At 39.3% G+C, this 14,837-nt stretch overlaps 1 protein-coding gene across 2 annotated transcripts in view; it reads left to right on the forward strand.

Annotated features, from left to right (window-relative positions):
• The window catches only part of TDRD7 (tudor domain containing 7), an 81,600-nt gene that overhangs the window by 771 nt on the left and 65,992 nt on the right, over positions 1-14,837 (forward strand). The window contains exon 2 of one of the 2 annotated variants that reach the window (XM_003911472.3): positions 13,506-13,718. The exons of the other annotated variant lie outside the window; for it this stretch is intronic. Within the exon in view, the coding sequence (XP_003911521.1) occupies positions 13,512-13,718 (207 nt within the window). The 5' untranslated portion in view covers positions 13,506-13,511. The remainder of the gene's footprint in view (positions 1-13,505; positions 13,719-14,837) is intronic. 2 annotated transcript variants of the gene reach the window in all.

Consider the following 14,837-nt stretch of genomic DNA (forward strand, 5'->3'; position numbering starts at 1 on the left):
GAGCACCCAGTGGGTGCAGAGCACCCAGCTGGGAGGGAAACATGGATCCGTGAATAAGTTGTCTCAACTTTCAGCAGCATCCCCCCGCAGGGTCACACTCTCAGCCTCAGTTTGCTAGGAGGGAGCTTGGAAGCAGCACATCTTTCTGCTCCCATTCACTTAAGAGGTATAATATATTTCCATTAATAGCTAAAGGTACCATTCTCAAATAATTTCTAAGAGCAGGGAAGGGAAAAAAAACATACTACGACAAGTCCTGGCTCAAAAGATTTCTGATAACCGCCCAACCAAACCAAACCAAAAAACCACAGATCCAGTTCATGAACCCTCCTGCCAACACCTCTCTGCTCTCCAATCGTGCAGGTGAAAAAAAATGCAGAGAAATGTTCTCTCTAGGGAGAAATGCAACAGCTTAGTAGGAGAAGTAAAACTTAGACCCAAATCCCTATCTCTTCCTGGGCTGCCTTGATGTGTGTGAGTGTGTTGCATACTGCAAATAATGTGAACTTTGCAGACCTGGATTGAAATCTGGGCTTCTCATTTTACAAATTGTGTGATCTTGAACAAATTACATGCTTTCTCTGAGCCTGGTTTTCTGTGTGTCAAATAGAAATATTTGGCTTACTTTGCAAGGCTTTTTCAAGATAACCACTGTATATCCTTTGCCTCATAATAATTGCCAAGCAGTATTCACTCTCTTCCTCCCAACAAACTGTCCATGTTTTACATAATTGGATTTTAGTTTTTTGAGGGCAGGGACACAAAGATCTTTATGTTTCCTGTATAATATAAATTGGCACATGGTGGATATTTTTGCATTTCCAGTCAGCTGACATTCATTGAGCATCAGTGCAAAGTACTGTTCTGGGTTATAGGGAATTGCCCCTGAGGCCAGCTGGATTAGAACTCACATCTCCTGTGCCCCAATCCAGGGCCCTTTGGTGGCACACAGCCTCCCTCTTTGGTTACACGGTGAGACTGTGAGGCAGCAGTTGGCAGTGCCTTCAGATTTCAGTCTCTATAGATTGAAAATGAAATGTAATCCCCTGCTAATGCCCTTTTAAGTGTACAGGTTGAACATGGCTGAATGAACTATTGTATTTTGCATCAACAGATTTTAAACTCCTTGAAGAACCTCTCCTTTAAGTCTGTGCAATATAATCTAGTTGGATGCTTAATGTGAATATAAAGAAAAAATACCTTATAATCCAACTCTGAGTGCCTAATTTGTGTTTGTCAAGTGCTGTTTTCAAGAATTGAGATTTGACATAGAGTGCTTTGCATCTGGACACTGTCAGAGAATTTCCTTGGTGAAATTTTATGTTTATGTGAACTGTTGTTTCTTTGTGCCAAACCTGCTTTTTCCTCCCTCCACTCCCACCTCTGTACTTTTGAAAGCTTCATTCTTGTCATTATTTCCATGTAAGCCAAATATGTTTACAGTTTTGTCTTTCAAACTAAAAGTAATTAATTTTGCAGTTTTTAGTTGAAGACGTATATATGCCAGTCAGAACTTGATCAGTGCAAGCTACCCAGTGTGACTTCAAAGTAAGCTTGACATTTTAGCCTGTGCAGATTTGTCATGAGTAAGCAAACGCGGTTTTCGTTAGATATTTGGACCTTAGTTCAGCCTTCAGTGAATCCAAGGAAAGTTGAGAATCATAGCTCTTGCCACCTTTCTTCCTTGTGAAAAAAAGAGACCTGAAGTGACTTGTCACGGGTAATCAGTAGCAGAACTAGGATTAAGACACAGACTCCTTACTAAGCCACTTTATTATCTCAGGGTTTTTTCCTGTAGTATGTAGACTTATGGAAATCCCTTCCTTACATACGTTCATGGTATGCAGTTAAAATGCACGAATAATTTGGAACTTGAAATGACAAGAATAAAAAAGATAACTGCCTAAAAAAACTCTTAAGGAAGTATTCCATCACCTGAGGGCATTAATCATCTTTTTTCCTTTAAAAACTAGTTGGTGAAGGAGTCATTGAGGTGGTAACAGACTATGATTAGAAAGAAAAGAGCATTTTAAAGATGAGAGCATTTTAAAGATGAGAAATCTTTTATTGGGTAAAGATCTTAGGAAAAAATCTTCCCTCTGAGGCTGAGTGTATTGATTTGTAAGATAAGGAGCTTGGGTTAGCCTAGATGATGCCTACAATGTTTCAGCACAGGCATTATGGGACTTTAAGTTCCTGCTGTTGCTAAAATAGTGTCTTCAAGAGGAAGGGCAGCTAGTGATTGGAAGTATATGCACTAAAGAGATATCCAAATACTTCAAAATTGAACATCTAACTAAAAGAAGCTAAGAGAGATTACTTGGTGTTTTCAGTTTACCCTAATAATTCTTCTTATTTAAGATTTAGTGCCACTCGACAACTTAAATTCATGACATGAAAAATGTAGTGAGGAAGATGAGCCAAATAATACAGTTGGAAATAGTTGAGCAAGAAGAAATTTAGAAAGCATAGGATGGAAGTCAGACTAGCTCAGCTAAAGGCCTTTGACACCAGTAGCTAGAGGAAGCAGATAACATGCAAATGACTGAGCCAGGGAGGATCAATCAATGGTAGAAGGCTTTTATCTGGGATACACCAAAAGCAGACTCTTCAGAACAGGACTTTCTTGGGTCATTTTCAGGTATAGTAAAGAGAAAAGCTATGAATTTACAAAATGTAGTTTTGAAGTAGAGTGAGAATTATTTTAGGCCACTTAAATTATTAAAATTTTGTTTCCCTAAAGATTGTCATCACTTTCCCCAACTTCCCACCCCACTTCTTGTGCATTATTAGCGCCTTGGATACTTGAGATTAGTTGTGTATAAGCGAAGAAAAAAAGGGAAGCACGAAAGCATACAAAAGATAGTCCTAGCTACTCAGGAGGCTGAGGCAGGCGAATCACCTGAACCCGGGAGGCGGAGGTTGCAGTGAGCGGAGATTGCGCCACTGGACTCCAGCCTGGTGACAGACCGAGACTCCATTGCAAAAAAAAAAAAAAAAAAAAAAAAAAAAAAGATGTTAAGTGCAACAGTTAGCAATTCTTCTGGATTTGGGTGCCACACTCTTAAATCAGAACGTGACAGTTCTCTGTTTCATGCCACTTAAGGACTAGTCATTAAACATGCCCCAAGGTTGCTGTCAGTGTTTCCTGAGTCAAAATTTACTCTCAGAAGCCACCTCCATCCATTAGGAGCAACTGTCTGAAAGAAAGTCCTAGTTTGGAAACCAGAAACTGCGTTCTTTTGATTCTGGTCATAAAGATATGTGAGAGCTGGAACAATTCCCTTGGGCCTCAGTTTCCTTATTTTAAACTGAAGAGTTTGGAGGAGATAGTGATAAGGTGCCAAGTAGCATTCCATACTTCCCCTAGTTCCGCATTCAGAGCTGGGCCCACTGTCCCATGCTGCTTTCCTAACCAGGCAGGGTCCAGGGACATGGTGGTATTGTGATGGCAGGGAATCTGCTCCTAGACCTTTGCCAAAGCAGTAGGTGACTTTCTGCCTACAAGTTAGATAAGAAATCTTGGAGGAGATCCCCTGGCGTTCTTACCAAGCCTGCCAGGTTGTAAGTGTGTTAATGAGGCAAGTAAGAAGATCCGGGCAAATGCTGATATTTCAAATTTAATGCCGTACAAAACGTTTCTTCAATATACCAATGCTTGTGTCATTGCACTCTTAACTGTTGAATGCATATATTTACAGATTGTTTCCCATTCACAGCATGCTTCTAGGAAAATCTTTTTATTTAGTAACTACTAACTGCCAAGTATTGTGCTAAACACATATAACTCTACTTTTGATGCTTTTATTCAGAGAGGCCAGGAGGAGAAAAACAGTGAGAGGAGGGAAGTAGAGATCAAGTGCAATCTGTCATGGCCAGTTTCTCCTTGACTGAGGGTCTGTGCTAGCTGACTTTGGCCAGTTTTTGAAATCAAAAGTGCTATAATTTAAAAATTCCCCAGACCCAGTTTTATTTTACTGTGCGCTTAGGAGTCTTGTTCAGCTCAAGCAGCCCCCATATTGGCTAGGGACGCTTTTGGGAGTTTTAACCTGAGACGCCGTGGTCTAAAACAGAAGATGGACAACTTCATTTCTCCCAACATAGCCTCACTTGTGGTCACCTGGGCTTGCATAACATTCTCAGATTCACAAAATAACAATAACGTGAATTCTCCAAAACTTACTTATCACAGTACTTTTAGAGAACAGAAATGAGGGGGGAAGAGGAAGAGAGCTGAAAGATCAAAATGGCAACTTTAAAAATTTAAGAAGCCACTTTAGAAAAACTTCCAAACTTAATTTGTTCTGGCCTAAAAGTTTGCCTTTGGGACACTAATAGTTGAAATTCCCATGATATGCTTTATTTTATGCTTCTAATGGATGATGTCTGAGATATTAAACTTTATTTTTATAGTTAGAATAAAGTATTCTTACATACCTTGAGAGTGTAATTGCCATCTTCTGAAAGTTTCAAAAACAGTCATCATGAGTCAAGTAACAAAACTCAGAGCATTTGCAAAGTGATACAGATTAGAAAATGATGTTTTTTTAAAGCTTACACTTTCTTTTTCGTTCACTGCCTAAAGTGATGTTGCTAATGTGGGAATTTAAATCAGACTGGCAAGTCGTGCATTTGAATACAATCACAGTTAGCCTTCCAGGTTTTACTGCATTTAACTGCTTCTCACCAGCTTTGAGACCCACAGTCTTGTACTCCAAGGGATTCCCCTTCCCTTCAAAATGTTGTTTGCAAATAGAGAGTTATAGTCTTCCATGAAAGATAGCATACTTTAAATAGGCAGACAGGGGGAGGGAACTTAATTTACGGATTGCAACCATGTGGGCAAGCGTTGATTCTCAGTCTCCTCAAGTATGAGGCCATTTTTTGTAGCTTTAGAAAAATTTCGTGAAACCTCATACACTAGTAGTTGTACTTGCAGTATCCATTGGTCAATTAAATATATAACTACCAAAAGCTGTTGTGAATTTAATATCAGTTTGTGTTTGTGGATCTCAGCAATGTCTGTACACTCTTTGAAAAAGAGGACTATAAGTATGTGTGAGACATTTACTAATATTCAAGCCATGCCTGCTGCTTGTCAGGATGTGGGGGCTCCTTGCAATCATGCTGTGGCCCTCACAGGGCCTAATCTGGCTCAGAGTGGACAGGCTCAGAAATAATCTGCTTGATGATTCTCAACTACAGTTTGGTGTTGCGATTGGCTGTCTCGTTCAGTTTATAAGAATTGTTAATATTTGCAGATAATTTTTTAGTAACTTAAATTGGATTCAGAGTTATGCCGTTAATAGCTCACCTATATTATGCTGTATTTTAGTGAGTAGGAGAGAAAAGGAGTGGTGTTAGGTAGATGGAGAATTTCTCACTCATTCTTTCAAGAGGTATGTATTGAGCTCTTGTGGGCGAGGCACTAGGGATTCAGCAGTGAACAAAACAGATACAAATCCTTGCTTTCATGGAGCTTGCATTCAAGTTGGGGAGAAAGACAAAAACATTAAATGAAGAAGAATATTGGATGGTGATAAGTGCTAAGGAGAAAATCAGGGAAACTGGCATCTCAGTTTTGATTTTGAATAGGGTGGCCAGAGAAGGCCTTACTGTGGTGGTGACAGTTGAGCAAATACTGTAGCTGAAGGAAGTGAGGCTGTGAGCCACATGTACCCCTGGAGTCAGTATGTCCCAGGTAGAGAGAATGGCAAGTGCAAAAGCCCTGTTGTGAGGCCATCTCAGGGATGTTTAAGGAAAAGCATGGAGCCCAGGATGGGTGAGTGAAGATAAAGAGAAGAGAACTTAAGTCAGAGAAGTGGGGGTTGCAGGTTATGTAGGGCCCTTTTTGGCTCTGTAAGAACTTGGCTTACAGTTCTTACAGAACTGTAAGCATTAGAGGGTTTTCAGTGACATGATATAGTAGTATATATTATATGAAAAGGTCATTCAGGCTGATATGTGGAGAATAGATTCTAGGAGGTGAACTGGAAGCAGAGAGACCAGCTAAGAGACCAGCTGCTCTGCTCCAGGAAAGAGATGTTGCTGGCATGGACTAGGGCAATTGCCGTGGAGGTGGTGAAAAGTGAAGGAATTGTAGACATCTGCCTTCCATCTTATGTATCACATTCCTTGGGGGAAGATTGAGAACTAATACTGACCTAGCTCATCTTACAGATAAGGAGACTGAGGCCCAGGAGAAGGGGCTTATCCCAGGAAAATGAGTGAGCAGTGGCATTAAACTTGGGGATCACAAGTAAGAGGAGGCTCAGGCACAATCTTCTGCAGTCCCCTGCCTTTTCCCAAAACCAAATCAAAATATATCAACGGCCAGGTGTTAGCAACTTTACTATTGAAATATTTTAAAGTAGATTTTAACTGTGAGAATACGTGCATTAAAAGGGGGGTGAAAGGCTGGGCGTGGTGGCTCATGCCTGTAATCCCAGCACTTTGGGAGGCTGAGGCGGGCTTATCACGAGGTCAGGAGTTCAAGACCAGCCTGGCCAACATGGTGAAACCCCGACCCTACTAAAAATACAAAAATTAGCCAGGCATGGTGATGGGTGCCTGTAATCCCAGCTATTCGGGAGGCTGAGTCAGGAGAATTTCCTTAGCATCTTTGTTGAAAATCAGTTTACTAGACCAGAGGTAGTGGCTCACACCCGTAATTTGAGAACTTTGGGAGGCTGAGGTAGGTGGATCACTTCAGGTCAGGAGTTTGAGACCAGCCTAGCCAATATGGCAAAACCCTGTCTCTGCCAAAAATACAAAAATATTAGCCGGGCGTGGTGGCACATGCCTGTAATCCCAGCCACTCGGGAGGCTGAGGCACAAGAATCGCTTGAACCCGGGAGGCAGAGGTTACAGTGAGCCAAGATTGTGCCACTGTACTCCAACCTGGGTGACAGAGCAAGACCCTGTCTCAAAAAAAAAATCAGTTTGCCATATATGGGTTTATTTCTGGATTACATATTCTGTTCTATCGATCTGTATGATTGTCCTTTTGATAATAATTACACTATTTTGACTAATACAGCCTTATAGTAAGTCTTGAAATCAGCCTTATTGCACTGACTAGGACCTCCACTGTGATAATGAGTGGGAGTGCTGAGTATGGACATTCTTGCCCTGTTCCCAGTCTTAGGGAGACAGTACTCTTTAGCTGTGAGTAATGATGTTAATGTGGGTTTTTTCACAGATGGTCTTTATCAGGTTAAGGACTTCCCTTTTTATTGTAATATTCTGAGAGTTTTTATCATAAATAGATTTTTTATTTTGTCAGCTGCCTTTTTTTCACCTATTGATATGATTGTGTGGTTTAATTTCCTTTAATCTGTTGATGTAGTAAGTTATATTGATTGACTTAATGAATATTGAACCATACTTGTATTCCTGGAATAAACTTTAACTGATTATTATGTCTTATCCTTTTCACTAATTGTTGGATTTTATTTGCTAATGTTTTGTTAAGAATTTTTGCATTTATGTTCATGAGGGATATGGTCTATACTTTTCATGTAGTGTCTTTGTATAGTTTTTGTATCAGCATAATGCTTGCCTCATAAAATGAGTTCAAAAATGTTCTCTTCCCTCTGTTTTCTCTAAGAGTCTGTAAGAGTAGTATTGATTCTTTTATAAATGTTTGGTAGAATTTGCCAGCAAAGCAACCTGGGCTTCAGGTTTTCTTTGTGTGAAGATTTTTAACAGTAAATTCAAATTCTCTAATAGCTATTCGGGATATTTGAGGGTTATTTATTTCCTCTTGAGTAAGCTTTGACATTTGTGTCTTTCAATAAATTTCTCCATTTCATCTAAGCTACAAACTTACTGGCATAACTGTTTTATCATGTTCTGTTTTTAGTGTCTGTAGGATCTGTATTGATGACCCCTTTTTCAATCGCATTATGATAATTTGTGCCTTTTTTTTCTATCTTTCTAGGAGTTTATCAATTTTATTGATAGTTTGAAAGAACTAGTTTTAGTTTCATGATTATTTTCTCTCCTGTTTTTAAACTTCATTATTGATCTGTTTCATCATTTCAGAATTGATTTCTGTTCTCACCTTTGTTTCCTTTCTTCTGCTTACTTTTGATATAAATTTCTCTGTTTTTGTTCTCAAAGTAGGAGAATAGATCATTGATTTACCAGTTTTCTTCCAACAGAAACATGTAATGCTATACATCTTCCTCTAATACTTTTACTGCATCCAGCAAAATTTTACATATTGTGTCTTCGTTTATTTAGAATATTTTTCTAATTTTGGAGGTAGCCTTTCTCTTTGACCCTTGGTTATTTAGAAGTATCTTGTTAAATTTGCATGGAGATTGTCCACATATCTCTCTGTTAATGATACCTAATTTAATTTTGTTCTGTCCACAGAATATACTTTTTATAATATGAATTTTTTTTTTTTTTTTTTTTTTTTTTTTTGAGACGGAGTCTCGCTATTTCGCCCAGGCTGGAGTGCAATGGCCGGATCTCAGCTCACTGCAAGCTCCACCTCCCGGGTTCATGCCATTCTCCTGCCTCAGCCTCCCGAGTAGCTGGGACTACAGGCGCCCGCCACCACGCCCGGCTAGTTTTTTGTATTTTTTTAGTAGAGATGGGGTTTCACTGTGTTAACCAGGATGGTCTCAATCTCCTGACCTCGTGATCCGCCCGTCTCGGCCTCCCAAAGTGCTGGGATTACAGGCTTGAGCCACCGCGCCCGGCCTATAATATGAATTATTTTAAGTTGTTTGAATATCATTTTAAGTTCAAGAATATATTTTATTTTGGTGAACATCACATGTGCTCTTGAAAAGAATGTATATTCTGCTATCTTTGGAGTGGAGTGTTCTGTCAATATCATTAGGTCACTTTGGTTGATAGTGTTTAGCTCTTTTATATTCTTTTTTTCTTTCTTTCTTTCTTTTTTTTTTTTGAGATGGAGTCACTCTGTTGTTTAGGCTGGAGTGCAGTGGCATGATTTTGGCTCACTGCAACGTCTACCGCCTGGGTCCAAGCAATTCTTCTGCCTCAGCCTCCCGAGTAACTGGGATTACAGGCATGAGCCACCACATCCAACTGAGTTTTTTTGTATTTTTTAGTAGAGGTAGGGTTTCACCATGTTGGCCAGACTGGTCTTGAACTCCTGACCTCAGGTGATCTGCCCACTTTGGCCTCCCAAAGTGCTGGGATTACAGGTGTGAGCCACCACACTTGGCCAGTGATAATTGTGAAGTTGTGAATAAGTTTTTTCAGCGATCAGATTTTGTATGTTTGGAAGCTCTGATGTTTGGTGCACCTATGCTTAGGATTGTTTTATCTTTTTGATGAATTAGCTCCTTAATCATTATGTAATGTCTCTCTTTATCCCTGATAAGATTCCTTATTCTGATATTTATATAGTCATAGTGTTTGCATGGTACATCTTTTTCTATCTTTTTACTTTTAACCTATGCATTCATATTTAAAGTGGGTTTCTTGAAGGTAGTATATAAGTAAGTCTTGCTTTTTTATCCACTCTGCCAACCCCTAATGTTTTATAGGGCTATTTCAGTGACTTACAGTTAATATAATTATTGATATGATTGGCTTTAAATCTACCATTTTGCTGGATGTTTTCTATTTTCTCTGCCCTTTTTTTCCCCCATTTTCCTGTTTAATTTTTTTTTAACTTCTGCTTGCTGAAGTATTGTCTTACTATATTTTATCTTTACTACTGGCATATTATTATACCTTTTTAAAAATTTTTAGGCCAGGCACAGTGGCTCACACCTGTAATCCCAGCACTTTGGGAGGCCAGGGTGGGTGGATCATGAGGTCAGGAGATTGAGACCATCCTGGCTTAACACGGTGAAACCCCATCTCTATTGAAAATACAAAGAATTAGCCGGGCGTGGTGGCGGTTGCCTGTAGTCCCAGCTACTTGAGAGGCTGAGGCAGGACAATGGTGTGAACCTGGGAGGCAGAGGTTGCAGTGAGCCAAGATCGTGCCACTGCACTCCAGCCTGAACAACGGAGTGAGACTCTGTCTCAAAAAAAAAAAAAAAAAAATTTAGTGGTTGTCATAAGGTTTACAATATCCATCTTTATCATAGTCAGCTTTCAAATGACTGTACTGCCTCATGTATAGTGTAAGAACCTTCCATTGGTATAGCTCTGACTTCTCTCTCATTCTTTGTACTATTTTTGTACATTTTACTTTTACATATATTATGTACCCCACATGAGGGAATTTTTTTGGGTGATGGGAATGTCTGTATCTTGATTGTGGTATGATTACATAGGTGTGTATATTTTTCACAACTCAAGAAATGCTACATATAAAATGAGTTAATTTTATTTTAGGTTAACTATCCCTAAAGGAAGATTTTGATATTTAGTCTTGTGCCAATAACAATGTTTTGGTTAACAATGGACTGCATAATCATATGTCCTGTAAGATTATAATACTATATTTTTCTGTACCTTATCTGTGCTTAGGTATGTTTAGACATACAGTACTTATCCTTGTGTTAAAAGTGCCTACAGTATTCAGTATAGTAGCATGCTGTACAGGTTTGTAGCCTGGGAGCAATAGGTTATACTATATAGCCTAGGTGTGTACTAGGCTATGCCATCTAGGTTTGCAAGTCCACTCAATAATGTTTGCACAATAACTACATTGCCTAATGACACATTTCTCGGAATGTATCCCCGTTGTTAAATGACACATGACTATACACACACACATATCTGTGTGTGTATCTATCATCTGTTAAAAGAATAAGAATATAGATCTAGTATAGGGTTTTTGTAGGTTATAATATTAATTAAATGTCGTTGGTCCTGGTGATAATAATTTGAAAAAAGTTAATGTTTGGTAATGGAAAGTACATAATGCATACAGTCATACATTGCCTAACGACAGGGGTATGTTCTGAGGAATGCATTGTTAGGCAGTTTCATTGCTGTGCAAACATTGTAGAGTGGACTCACAAACCTAGACAGTCGAGCCTACCACACAACTGGGCTATGTGCTATAGCCTGTTGCTCCCAGGCTACAAACCTGTACAGCATGTTACTGTACTGAATGCTATAGGCAACCATTAACACAATGGTAAGTATTTGTGTATCTAAACATAGGAAAGGTACAGTAAAAATATGGTATATAAAACAAAAAATGGCATACTTATATAGGTCACTTGCTATAAATGGAGCTTGCAGGACTGGAAGTTGCTCTGGATGAGTCAGTGAGTGAATGGTGAATGAATGTGAAGGCCTAGGACATTACTGTACACTACTGTAGACTTATAAACACTATACACTTAGGCGACACTTAATTTATTAAAGGTTTTCATTTCTTTTACTTTTTATTTATTTTTATTTTTTTGACAGAGTCTCATTCTGTCACCCAGGCTGGAGTGCAGTGGTGTGATCTTGGCTCATTGCAGTCTTGACCTCCTGGGCTCAAGTGATCCACCACAGCCTCCTGAGTAGCTGGGACTATAGACATACGCTGCTACACCCAGGTAATTTTTATGTTTTTTGTAGATATGGGGTTTCACCATGTTGCACAGGCTGGTCTCAAACTCCTGGGCTCAAGTGATTCTGCCCACCTTGGCCTCCCAAAGCATTGGGACTGCAGGTGTGAGCCACTGCATCTGGCCTCTTTTACTTTTTAAACTTTTTAAATTAAAAACTAAGACAAAAACACACACATTAGCCTCGGCCCATACAAGGCCAGGATTATCAAGATATTACTAGGCTATAGGAATTTCTCAGCTCCATTGTAATCTTATAGAACCTTTTTTATATATGCAGTCCATTGTTGACTAAAACACTGTTAAGTGGCACATGACTATATAGATTTTTGTTTGCTTTTTAAACCTTGCTGTCACTTCAATATTATGTTTATAATTAATAGCGGGACAAACAGGCTGATATTTTGTTTTCTTTTTAAGATAGACAAATGATGGAATTGATAGAACTGCATGTCATTCTTCTTTTGTATTTTCTAAGCCAGAGAAAGAAAATAGCTATTTGTCTAGAATTTTCTGCTGTCCAGTATGGTAGCCAGTGGCCACATTAATTTAAAGTAACATTTTAGTTCCTCAGTCATCCTGGCCATATTTTAAGTGCTCAGAGCCATATGTGGACATTGTGAACATTACAATAATATAAAACATTTCCATCCTCACAGAAAGTTCTATTGAACATCACTGTTGAAGGAAAAGTAACAAACTGCCCATGGTTTGCCTTCCTCTTTCCTTTAATAAAAGGGTAAGCCATTTTTTTCAGGCTACTTATTCTGTGAATGTATCTCCTGAATTTGTCTATTTTTTTCTGTGCCAAACTACAACTAGATGTAATCGTTAGTCCAAAGGAAATGATTCTTTCCTCCTTTTATTCATATGGCACTGTGACACTGCTTCTTTTTCTTCCATCTCTCTGGTCCCTTTTCCTTAACCTTTTATAGATTTGTCTTTCTCTATCCATTTATTGAATGATAGCCTTCTACAGAGGTCCATCTGTAACCTTATTTTTTACTCCCTGGATGTCAAATACCCCATATAAGTCAAAGAGCAACAAATCTATGACCAGCTGAGACTTCTAACCTAATTTCCTAGTGAATATATCTACATGACTGTTCTATAAGCATTCCAACCTCTCCGTGTCCAAAATGCATCGGCCTCTTCCTCTCTTGCAAACCCACCTCAATGTGGGTCATTACTCTCTACCTTACTTCTAAGCTAGAAACGTTGGAGCCCACCTCTTCATACAAATCAATACCAGTTCCTGCTGATTCCACCTCCTAATTACCTCTCAATTTGAATTTTTTTGTTTATTCCTAAAGCCCTGTTTTGTGGTCCTCCACATTTCCAAGTATTCTGACAACTTGTTAATCTTTCTCCTTCCCATTTGTCTTCTCCACTGCTGAACAGTGATCTTTGTAAAGTACAGAGCTGATCATTTTGTTCCGCTATTTAAACTGTCCCTAAGTCCCCATGTTACCTTTGGCAAAAATGCAAACATGAGCATAATATAGTAGTCTCAGGGTCTGCCCCTCCCTGGCCCTCTCAGCCCTCAGCTTGGAGTCTTTGTTCAGTCATGTCCAGCCACCTGACTGTCTGGAATTTTTGTAACACACCATGTGCTTCGCTCTCACCTCTGTGCGCTCGCACATCCCATTCCCTTCCTTGGGCTAATACCACTTCCAGCCCCACAGCCCACCCTCTTCCTCCTTGTTGAGTGATTCCATCTTGCTCTTCGGGACTCCATTCAGGCTTCCCCGCCTGCATCTGGGAACATTCCCTGGTATCTTCCCTCTTCAGGCTGGTTTTGTGCCTTCTGACTTTCCTCTGCATTCTTATGGTATTTGTGCTTTCCTCTACCATGGCAGTTGTTTCCCCATATTGTAATTGCACAGAAAGTATGCAGTAATAATTTATAAAGTAACAAGTTTCAGCTCTGAAAATCTATTTGAATTCACAGACTAATGAGCCACATTATAGTAACCTTCTACTGTGTTCTTATAGGCAAAGATGCTGGAAGGAGATCTGGTTTCAAAGATGCTGCGAGCTGTTCTGCAGTCTCATAAGAATGGAGTAGCATTACCCCGGCTCCAAGGAGAGTACAGATCCTTGACTGGAGACTGGATCCCCTTCAAACAGCTAGGTTTCCCTACACTAGAAGCCTATCTGAGAAGTGTGCCAGCAGTGGTCAGGATAGAGACTAGTAGATCTGGAGAGGTAAGAAGGTAATTGTGCGTGTCAGAAGAATCAAACCAATTCATAATTGCCTGTCTGGCACTTCCAACCTCCTACCTGTGATAGAATTCTAAGTGAAAGTACTAGCTTAGTTGTTTGCAATTGGTAGTGACAGAGAAATCAGCATCTAAATCATGGCCTACGTTCTTATGTCTTTTGTCTTATTCCTCAAATTATTTTCATTGTGAAAATAAGATTTTAACCACACAAAATTAAAAATTATTTACCCATTGTCAACATCTAAACAAAATAGTTGTACTGGAGGCCTTAAGTGCATAAATATCACACCTGCCCATTACAAACCTGTTACAAATGTTTTTGCCACAGTCACTAATGACCTCGTGATCACCAAATCTAATAGACAGTTTTAAATTCTCATCATGTTGATTCCTGCTATCTGGACCTAGTCAGTCCGGAGCTGATCCTTCATCACTTTTCGTAACTACCAGGGCCTTCTTGCTGTTCTCTTTTCTCTTCTGTTCTTTTCCTCTCCTTCACACCAATATGATCATATCATTATACCATTTTAAATCCTTCTGCCTCTCTGGAAGAAAGCAGTTTATAGAATGGGCCATTTAGTAGTAGCCGGTTGATCTGTCATTGCTCTTCCACTGTGACCTAGCAGCTTTGCTTCTTGGTACCTACCCGTTGTATAGTAGATGTAGACAGACCACCAACTAAAAAGAGAAACAAAAACACCCACACCCCCTCATACACTATAGTTTCCTGGGTATATTTCTACATGTGTAAATACATAGATCAGGTCTGGAGTGATCTATGTATTTCTCTTAATGGTTTCTCTGTATGGGGGATGAGGAGGCAGTGGTGGAGTACAAGGGAACCAGGAGCAGGAAAGTGTCAAAGGGGAAGTTCACCTTATAGTTAATAATTTTCCTAAGGAGAAGATATAAATTAATTAAGTATTATATGAATACTAAAATATGCTTTGGCATCCCTGATCCTTCCAGACAGACTTAAGCCCTCCTTTCTGTCTACTTGCACCTTGTAATACATCCGTTGTAACACTTGACACATTGTTTTCTGTTTAATTTCTTACTTCTCTCTTTTTCCTTCATAAGTTTCTTGAGGATGAAGGCCTTA

Source organism: Papio anubis, chromosome 13 (assembly GCF_008728515.1).
Source record: "Papio anubis isolate 15944 chromosome 13, Panubis1.0, whole genome shotgun sequence".
Taxonomy (NCBI): domain Eukaryota; kingdom Metazoa; phylum Chordata; class Mammalia; order Primates; family Cercopithecidae; genus Papio; species Papio anubis.